Here is a 10,457-nt window from a genome sequence, read left to right as displayed (position 1 = left end):
CGCTGCCCCCCCCGCCCGGGCACAACCTCGCCCATCGCACAACGGATTGCAGCGTCTCCTTATCCTTCACATTTCCAGCAAAGCATCAACTCTTGCATTTGTAATATCAGCGTAGAATCAATTCAGCGAGGCATGGTAGGTAGGGTCTTGTGTAGGAAGGATCTGGCTCGAAGGGCTGAATGGCCTCCTCCTGCACCTATTGTCTATTCTCTGTGATGGATGGTTTGCACCCCAAGATAGACACAAAAAAAGCTGGAGTCAGTGTGTAGGGACCAGCAGATGCTGGTTTTCACCGAAGACACAAAATGCTGGAGTAACTCAGGCAGCATCCTCTGTTGGACATTAAGGAACCTAGAAATGGGTGGCGTTTCGGGGTCGAGACTCAAGAAACGTCACCTATCACTTCTCTCCAGAGATGCTGCCTGACCCGTGGAGTTACTCCAGTATTTTGCGTCTATCTTCATCGCAGGGTCGTCTTAGGTTGGACCAGAATGTTGCAATGTCAAACATACCATCTGTGTAGAAACAAAGAACTGCAGATGCAGGTTTATACCAAAGGTACATACAAAGTGCTGGAGTAACCCAGCTGATCAGACACCGTCTCTGGAGTTCATAATTTCTAGGAGCAGGATTAGGCCATTCTGCCCAACCAGTCTACTCTGCTATTCATCAATGACCAATCTATTCTCTGCCATTCTCCTGCCTTCGCCCCATAACCCCAGACACCCATGCTAATCATGAATCTACAATCTCTGCCTCGGTTATAAAGGCCCAACTTGCCCATATTGACCAACATCTACACTAGTCCGACCTGTCTGCATTTGGTCCGTATCTAAACTTATCCTATCCATGTATCCGTCTAAATGTCTCTTAAAGGTTGCAATAATACCTGCCTCAACTACCTACTCCAGCACCTTGTTCCACCTGTTTTAGGTCGAGACCGTTCTTCAGACTGAAAGTAGCAGGGGCTTGAAGAGCTGGAGGCGTGAAACGCATCATTACACCAGCAAAATACAAGGTGCTGGAGTAATTCAGGGGTCAGGCAGCACCTATGGAGGGGATACAGGTAACACTTTGGGTTGGGACCCATTTTCCATTCCCTTCACAGATGCTGCCAGACAATGTTGCAAACATTTAACAGGTTGTTACTCCAGTACTTCTTTTTTAATTGTAAACCAGCACCTGCAGTTCCTTAATGTCCAACATAGAAAAATAGGTGCAGGAGTAGGCCATTCAATATGATCATGGCTGATCTTCTAAAATCAGTACCCCATATCCCTTGGTTCCTTTAGCCCTAAGAGCTAAATCTAACTCTCTTTTGAAACATTTAGTGTTTGCTCTAGATTCTGACATCTGTTGTTCCTTGCATCTACATCATTTGGTTTTAAGACTTCTGTGAGTATCCTTAATGCAGTTTTTGAGAGGGTTGTCCTTGCATTGCCAGACAATTAGCACATTACTGAAAGCTGCTCTATTAGAAAAGGAATGGATGACATATATAGATAGGTCAGTTAAACTTCGATGGGAAACCATTGGAATCAATCCTGAAAGACCTTTATTTAAAAATACTTATCAAAGACAGTTACCTTACATTGTAAAGTTCAATTGATAGAGCTGCTGTCTCACAGCCCCAGAGATACTGGGTTCAATCCAAACCTCTGGTAGTTTGTCAAGTTTGCACCTTTTACCTGTAACCATGTGGGCTTCCTCTGGGAATCTGCAATTAGTTTCTGCTTCAAATTCTGCTCTTCTCTCACTTGGCATATCAGGTAAAAAGCAAAGAAACAAAGTACCAGCAGGCCAGGCAGCATCTCTGGAGAAGCTGAATAGGTAATGTTTTGGGTTGAGTAGTGGGGGTGAGGGGAAGAAAGCTGGAAGTGGGGGAAGACAAAGCCTGGCAAGTGATAGGTGGACATAGATGAGAGGATCTTTTGATAGGTAGATGGTTAGACAAATGATGAAGTGTGAGATAAGGAGTGAAGAGGTGCAGATTGTGCCTAGAATGGAAAACCTCATCTTAGAAGCAGATGCAGAGATTGAGGGAGAAGATCGATTTAAGGAATCACCTGTTAAAGGAAAGCGAGTCAACATTTTTACTCCTCATTTGCAAGTTTTTGGAACTCTCTTCCTCATAGGATAGTGACAGCAGATCCCATGAAAATTCAGATGGGCCCAGATTAGTTTGTTGTAAGCAAAGCGGTGAACGGTTGCCATGGGTAAATAGGAATGTGGAGTTGAGGTTGCAATAGTATCTTAAATGTTTGAAGGATCATTTAGCTTACTCCCGCTCCCAATTTATATGGTTGTAAGTTCCATAGATTTTATGATGAAAATATGCTGTGGAAAATTAAATTATGCCTCAAATAACTCTAAAAATTGTAAATAAAGTCTAAATAAAATAAGTTGAAGCAAAACAAATCGAATTACTGAATACCAGTTTTAATAAATGTCATCTTTTATGGCGTGCTTAGAAGACCAATTTATGTGGATAAACCCCCTTAGACAAAAAGAACGTGGCGTGGAGGTAACCACGTAGCTGCGGAACCTTTTTAATAACAGACATGAGCTGGCAGTCCACATCCTTCTGGTCTTTCTTCCGCTGTTCTGTTAACTGATACTTCTGTGGAGAGAGAAAAGGACAAAAGTGAGGCAAGGTAAAAAAACTCAGTAAGGCTACCATAATTTTTATCAAATCAAATTTGTAACATAAAAATACATTTGTACGGGTATTGATAGGAAAGCTTTAGAGGTATATGGGACATTCTGGTCAGTATGGATGAATTGGGCTGAAGGACCTGTTTCCGTGCTGCATGATTCTATCTGTTGAACTTTGATCAATGGACTGTGATACAATCTAAATCTGAAAAAAAAACTACTCAAACTTTATCACAAATTCAAATCCTTCTTTTACAAACATTGGGATTAATCTTTGTTTCATTGCTGTTTGTCAACACTATTACAGCAAGTCTCATGGAAAAGACCACTGAATGGGTTAAGACAGCTACTGCAAGCAAACAAATGTGGCAAATCATTGGTCAACCTTTGCCAGAGTGTAAGTTGCACCTGCACACTCAGTGGGAATCATATAAAGTAGTTGACTTGATTAATTACAAAAACAATGACTTTATCCAAAGCACAGGGTAATAATAAAACTGTAATCCATCTAAATTTTAAAAAAATGTTCCTACTTCACAAAAAAAGCACAAGGTCCAATATTTTACACTTAATTAGCGCGTAAAAATGTTGACACAAAAAATACGACAGCCACTAACTAACCACCACATACACAGTGGTATATTTATCACTAGATTTTTTCAAAGCAAAAAAGTGGAAAATAGTATTTACCCCAGGACACCTGAATGTGTCACAAATAATTAATAAAATAGTGCCCTGGGGTTTTCCTAGTCTAGGAAAGAGCAGACAGATTTCTTTCAAATAATGCCTTATTTTGCCAGATTGCACATCTTCAGTACTATGGGGTCTTGCAAGTCCAAGAAATTGAGGATTGAAGCTCTGCCTAATATTTGGTTCAAATGATGCCTTCCTTTCGCAGACTGCACTTTTTCAATACTGCACCTCGATGTTCTAGACTTCTGTGCTTGTCTCTGGAGTGAAATTAAAGTTCATACTTTTGATACAATGTACCACCGATTACACAATATAGTTCTGAAAATGTGATGTTGAAATCAGGAGTCTTGTTTTTTCCCCCTCGGGGCGTGCAAGATCACAAGGGACCAGTTTGAAGAGCAAGTCTGAACATTGTTGCTAGAGTCTGGTCAAAATTCACCTTTCAATTGACGTCACTGACACAAATTATCCAGCTAGGACCAGATTGCTGTTTGCGGTGTGTCCTATGTCACAACAGCAACTACACTTCAAGAAAGAACTTAATTAGTTGTCAATCGAGTGATTAGTCCCACATCTGTAAATGGCACCACGTAAATTTACAACCCCCCCCACCAGTCTACTGTTGGTCAAACCTTTAGACATTAAATGTTCAGTCCAGAATGCCACAAGGGTTTCAGCAGAAAAATGAAAAAAAAGAAAAAAGAAAAATGAAAACAAAAAGCTCCTGTTTGTAATTGTCAGGCAATAACAAGAGCAGGATTGATTGCAATACATTCATGCCTTCTAGCCTTCATTATATCCAACACCAGAGGTTTACCACATACAAACAGTTCTGACAAAAGGTCAATGACCTGATGCGTTAACTCAGCTTATTTCGCCGTAGATACTACTTTACCCACGAGTATTTTCAGCATGGGCCTATATTTCAGATTCTCAGCATCTGCTGTTTTTCTATTAAACTGCTTTCTAAACTGCCATGACAACAGCATGAATCATAAAGAGGTATCAGGAAGAGGTAGAGGATATATCATCCCACTTTGGTTTCTACAATTCTAGATTTCCCCCAATAATTTAACCCCTTTCTACAAGTAATTTACCTGAAGATACAATTCATACAAACCAAAAAGCAACATGATGTGCACTGTCGCATGGCCACCCATTCTCCAGCTTGCTGTGCAGTGCTATTTGTCCCAATCCAGTAATGAATGGGATTCAAATCATTAAAGGGATTGTGATTCCAAAATAGTATCGGCAAAAGCTCCAGAAATTACGTTTCTGCAAGATGCAAGAATCCAACAAAACTGCTCTGCGGCTTATGGGAGGGGCATCATGGGATTCAGGACACACTCCAAGTTAAAGCCTCAAACCATGTACACCACAAGAGATGTAGGAAAATAATTGCAGATGCTGGTACAAATCGAAGGCATCACAAAATGCTGGAGTAACTCAGCAGGTCAGGCAGCATCTAGGAGAGAAGGAATGGGTGACATTTCGGGTCGAAACCCTTCTTTAGACTGAAGAAGGATCTTGACCCGAAACGTCACCCATTCCTTCTCTCCTAGATGCTGCCTGACCTGCTGAGTTACTCCAGCATTTTGTGATACACCACAAGAGAGAAACTTTTACCACAACCAACTGAACAGGGAAGGGGAAAATCGGGGTACCATGCACAGGGCTGGACCAAAAGCCAACCTATTGTCTCGCCTGGGAAAAATTGGAATACCAGGAAAAAAAGAGAAGCCATTTTAGCGACTCAAGTAACAACCAAGATATGTTATGACTCGAGCTGGAGCATTTTAATATGGCGTGATGTTACCTCTTTCTCAGTGTCAAAGATCTCGCCCTCTTGGTGTTTGGGCCGGCGCAGCCTCTTCCTCTTGAAGTAGGAGTCAGTCAGGTGCTTGGGAATTTTCACGGTAGACACATCAATCTTTGTAGTTGTCGCAATGACAAATTTCTGGTGAACCCTTCGCAGTGGGACGCGGTTTAGAATCAGGGGGCCTATTGCAAAAACAAAACAGAAACAATCTCAATCAACACAAATAATCTGGAAAAGAAACATAAAAACTAAAGTTTAATGTTAGCACAACTGAATAATCCATATTTTTTTGTAGCAATATGTCTCCAATGCTGTTATAGTATGTTGTATTTTAAACTGAAACTGGCAACTGAAGTAGAGGTCAGGATAGGTAGTGGTAAGTTTAATTGGATACGTTTGTCTTTTTGCACCACTTTTGTAAAAAAAAAAAACTGAAATACAGACGATTGTGACAATGGCCTTTAAAGGCAAAATTAATTTGTAGACTCGTGAATTTCCTTCCAAATTGCCATTTTTGAATGACAGAGGAGCAGAATTAGACGAGTCAGCCCATTGTATGTTTGCAAAGAAGTTGTAATTATGAATGAGTGCATGGAAGACATACCAGGTGTAACATCAATTGCCCCAGCAGAAGAAATTAAGGTGATAATGCTCTGGAAGAAATTGTATTTACCTGAGACCAGCAACAGACCGCTATCGAGCTGCTTCAGGAAAACCACACGCTGCAAAGTGAAAATAAAAGTCTCTATGAAAATCATTGGCCATCAATGAAATTTGAAAATGACCCCCAATGCCACATGGAAAAAAGCTTTCACTTGCCCACAAAACCCAATATATCTTACACACTCCCACCGAGACTACAATTACTTTAATTGACTGGTAAATCCACAGTCTCTACCTTGCACCTGTGACGACCAGTCAGCAAGATAAGGATTGTTCCTGGGCTGATGGTTTTCCGCAAGCGTCTTTTATGCTTGCTGAAAGGCTTGTTACCATGGCTGAGCCTTTTACGGGGAACATCTTCAGTGGGGTAATAACGTGGCTGAAAGATACAAGGCAAACATACAGAATTTCTAGGTGACTACACAGTACTTATGTCCCACATAATGTTTATTAATAAAATATAATACAATAAAATTTCACCCAAGCTCTATTCTACCTGCCCAGAGACCTACATCACCCACAGGGATTGTGAAGTAACAAGGAGTAGCAAGAGCCCATGCCCTTATCATGTGAAATGTACAAAAAACCATTGTCAGAGCTTGGGGATGGGGGGGATAAGTAAAGGTAAGAGACTATGAATTGAAGCTAAATCATTGCAAAACTTGGCAGTTTGAAGGTTGAAACAAGAACGCTGCTAACATATCATTTTGTTCCACAACCCTTCAGAATTAGCTATTTTAAATCAGAACTCCAAGAAATATTAACTCAAATAATGAAAGGCCTCGGTGGAGTGGATGTAGAGAGGATGTTCCAGTCGTGGGAGAGTCTAGGACCAGAGGGCACAGCTTCAGAATAAAAAGACAAATCTTGGAATGGAGATGAGGAGGAATTTCTTTAGCCAGAGGCGGCGAATCTGTGGAATTCATTGCCAAAGAAGGCTGTGGAGGCCAAGGCATTCAGTATTTTTAAAACAGTGATGGATGGGTTCTCAATTGGTATGGACATTGAAGGTTACGGGGAGAAGGCAGGAGGATGGAGTTCATGGCGAAGAATAGATAAGCCATGATCAAATGGTGGCGCAGACCTGATGGGACGAATGGCCTAATTCTGCTCCTATGTCTTATGGAAATCGGGCAATTCTAATACTAGCCATTACCACATCTCCCTTAGGGGAAAGAAAATCACCAAGAGTGCTGCAAAATAAAACAAAGTATCATACAAGGGTCTCAACTTAACATGTAGGTTCACTAGGTTAATTCCCGGAATGGCGGGACTGTCGTATGTTGAAAGGCTGGAGCAATTAGGCTTGTATACACTGGAATTTAGAAGAATGAGGGGGGGATCTTATTGAAACATATAAGATAATTAGGGGATTGGACACATTAGAGGCAGGAAACATGTTCCCAATGTTGGGGGAGTCCAGAACAAGGGGCCACAGTTTAAGAATAAGGGGTAGGCCATTTAGAACGGAGATGAGGAAGAACTTTTTCAGTCAGAGAGTGGTGAAGGTGTGGAATTCTCTGCCTCAGAAGGCAGTGGAGGCCAGTTCGTTGGATGCTTTCAAGAGAGAGCTGGATAGAGCTCTTAAGGATAGCGGAGTGAGGGGGTATGGGGAGAAGGCAGGAACGGGGTACTGATTGAGAGTGATCAGCCATGATCGCATTGAATGGCGGCGCTGGCTCGAAGGGCTGAATGGCCTACTCCTGCACCTATTGTCTATTGACTTGAAACAAAATGAACAAAGTGGTGGCCCTCCTGTTCCAATGTGCCAAGATTTTTTTATCATACTTTGGCACAGTGGAATGGATTTCTGTTTTCAAATATCAAAACAGAAAAGGGTTTTGTTACCATCTTGCGGATTTTGACCACACGGCTACCACCATTCTTGTCTCCCCCAACAGGCTTGGTGACGGTAAAGAGCTTCTTTTCCTTCAACTTCTTCTCAATCTGAAAAAGGAATGAGACAGGGCTTTAATTTTATTCGCACAAGATTCAAAGAAAAACAGGTGTACAGAATTGGATGCTCAAAACCAGTTATAACAACAATGTACACACAATATCCTTTGGGTTCCTAAAAACAATATGTACTAGATTGTAGATTACACCGTAAAACACAAACTTCCAGAGCACCTTCAGATCCTTTTGCTCACCTTGGTTACAGGAGCATAATATTTGCGCTTGTACATGGCTCTTCTGGCAAACATGGCAGAGCGGGAATATCTGCCAATGCCCCGGGCCAACACTGGGTTGCGGCTGCAATGGCGCTGTCCTATCTTCGGTTCCTTTTTTTCTTCTGCCATTGGTTCTTTCTTCTCCACCGCTGCCTGTTCCTTTGTTTCCCCTGCCATCTGCCAAAAAGATATTGGGTTTTAGTACAGGTACGCAAGTGCATGAAATGAAACAAAAGTGACGTGGGCTGCCATCCCACTCGTAAATCAACTAGACCAGGGCAATGCTGGGAATTTAGGTTACAACATGCAAATTGCAGCCCAATTCGTTAAAATAATACCAACACGTTAAAAGACCCTGGACATTTAAAATTAAACATATTACAACACGCTCCACAATTGAAAAAAAACAATTTACTGCTGAACACAAAATACTGGAGTAACTCAGCGGGTCAGGCAGCATCAATGGAGAAGGAATGGGTGACGTTTCAGGTCGAGACCCTTCTTCGGAGTGATGTCAGGGGAGTGGGCGGGCAAAGATGGAATGTAGTCGGGGACAGTAAGACTGGTGGGAGAACTGGGAAGGGGAGGGGATGGAGAGAGGGAAAGCAAGGGCTATTTGAAGTTAGAGAAGTCAATGTTCATACCGCTGGGGTGTAAGCTATCCAAGCGAAATACGCGGTGCTGTTTCTCCAATTTGCGCTGGGCCTCACTCTGACAACGGAGTAGCCACAGTACAGAAAGGTCAGATTGAGAGTGGGAGTTGAAGTGCTGAGCCACCGGGAGATCAGGTAGGTTAAGGCGGACTGAGCGGAGGTGTTCAGCGAAACAATCTCCGAGCCTGCGCCTGGTCTCGCCGATGTACAGATGTTGACACCTGGAACAGCGGATACAGTGTAAGTGAACCTCTGCCTCACCTGGAAAGATTGATTGGGTCCTTGGATGGAGTCGATGGGGGAGGTAAAGGGACAGGTGTCGCATCTCCTGTGGTTGCAGGGGAAAGCACATGGGGAGGGGGTCGTTTGGGTGGGAAGGGGCGAGTTAACCAGGGAGTTGCGGAGGGAACGGTCTCTGCGGAACGCAGAAAGGGGTAGAGATGGGAAGGTGTGGCCAGTCCAGCAGTGGGATTAACCATTGATGGGTAATAACCATTGATTATTCAGTATAGAAACTGAACCGAGTATTTCAGAATCTAAGAAGCAACAAAATGTATTTATAGACAATTAATTTGGATAAACTGGTTCCATGGCCATTAAAATATAATAAAAGATAAAGGACCAGGGACAGTTATGTTCTAGTTAACCCATGACAATCACTGGGATAATTAACAGGAAGGCCAGGCCGAAGCTGTAGCTCCAACGAACCCAATGTAGACGGTCGGCCCCTGGCTACATCTACTCCCCGCCAAATCTTCCCCCTCTTTGTTATATATAAAGGTGATCCGGCTTCCACCGTCTCCGTGCCGCTATCCAGCTCAGTCTCAAGCCCAGAACCGGCATTACGCCGCCTCTCCTCGGGTCCCGCCGGACTCCTCCAACAAAACGCCGCACAAACGGCAACTTAAATCGGCATCCACCACAAATATCGGCTGATCCCAACCGATGACACCTCGGGATGTGCTTTTCGTGCGTTATTTGGTGTTAACAAATCCCCCCAGCGCCGATGGAGCCCGATATTCAACCCTCTCCCTTCGCGGTAAATGCCACCATTCTTACCTTCGCTCTAAAAAGGGCCTGACATCCGGGCCGCGGGGGTATTAACGTCTGCGTGCGTCACACAACATCCGGTAAAAACCGGCAAGGCACGTTGGGAGTTGTAGTCAATCAACCCCCACTTCCATTGAAGATAGACACAAAATGCTGGAGTAACTCAGTGGGTCCGGCAGCATCTCTGGAGAACATGGAATAGGTGATGTTTAGGGTCAAGACCCTTTCAGACTGAGAGTCAGGGGCGAGGGAAGCTAGAACCACGAAGAGGTACACAGGACAAATATAATGAATGAAAGGAATGCAAAATGAGTTATCAAAGCCAGCAAAGATCAAGGAAACGTGGAGCCCACAATGGTGCAATGGCAACCAGGAGATCGTGTAGACCAAGGTGGACTGAGCAATGGTGTTCAGCAAAACGATCGTCCAATCGACCTTAGGTTTCGCCCATAGGAGTCCACACCAAAAACAGCGGATCCAGTAGATGAGGTTGGAGGAAGTGCAAGTAAACCTCTGCCTTACCTGAAAGGGCTGCCGGGGTCCCTAGACAGAGTTGAGGGAGGAGGGATAGGGATAGGCAATACCACAAAGCACGTGGAGGACATGCAAACTCCACAGACACCGCCTAAAATCGAACTAGGTTTCTGGCTCCGTGAGGCAGCAGGTCTATCAGCTGCGCTACCCTAAATGAAAACTTGTGTCAAGATCTAAAATTATTTACTTCTAAAGATATTTTGCAGCCTTGAATTTAAC

At 43.3% G+C, this 10,457-nt stretch overlaps 1 protein-coding gene across 1 annotated transcript; it reads right to left on the bottom strand.

The window, feature by feature from the left end:
- Window positions 1-2,423: 2,423 nt before the first annotated feature.
- Window positions 2,424-9,736, bottom strand: rpl6 (ribosomal protein L6). The gene is made up of 7 exons (XM_078421263.1): window positions 9,714-9,736; window positions 7,981-8,178; window positions 7,679-7,777; window positions 6,066-6,209; window positions 5,841-5,889; window positions 5,165-5,349; window positions 2,424-2,620 (listed from the first exon to the last, which is right to left on the bottom strand). Exons 2-7 carry the CDS (start codon window positions 8,176-8,178, stop codon window positions 2,468-2,470), a joined length of 828 nt encoding a protein of 275 aa, XP_078277389.1. The 5' UTR covers window positions 9,714-9,736; the 3' UTR covers window positions 2,424-2,467.
- Between the last annotated feature and the right edge of the window lie 721 nt (window positions 9,737-10,457).

This window comes from Rhinoraja longicauda, chromosome 25, assembly GCF_053455715.1.
Source record: "Rhinoraja longicauda isolate Sanriku21f chromosome 25, sRhiLon1.1, whole genome shotgun sequence".
In the NCBI taxonomy this organism is placed as follows: domain Eukaryota; kingdom Metazoa; phylum Chordata; class Chondrichthyes; order Rajiformes; family Arhynchobatidae; genus Rhinoraja; species Rhinoraja longicauda.
This window is presented reverse-complemented; position numbering and strand designations above follow the sequence as displayed.

Bases quoted from the DNA above. Each gene is read 5' to 3' on its own strand.
- rpl6 (XM_078421263.1), bottom strand. From the start codon at position 8,178: ATGGCAGGGGAAACAAAGGAACAGGCAGCGGTGGAGAAGAAAGAACCA. The intron at 7,778-7,980 runs GTGAGCAAAAGG...TTCCTTTTTCAG, and splicing joins ATTATGCTCCTGTAACCAAG to ATTGAGAAGAAGTTGAAGGA. The intron at 5,350-5,840 runs GTAAATACAATT...TTTTTGCAATAG, and splicing joins CGGTCTGTTGCTGGTCTCAG to GCCCCCTGATTCTAAACCGC.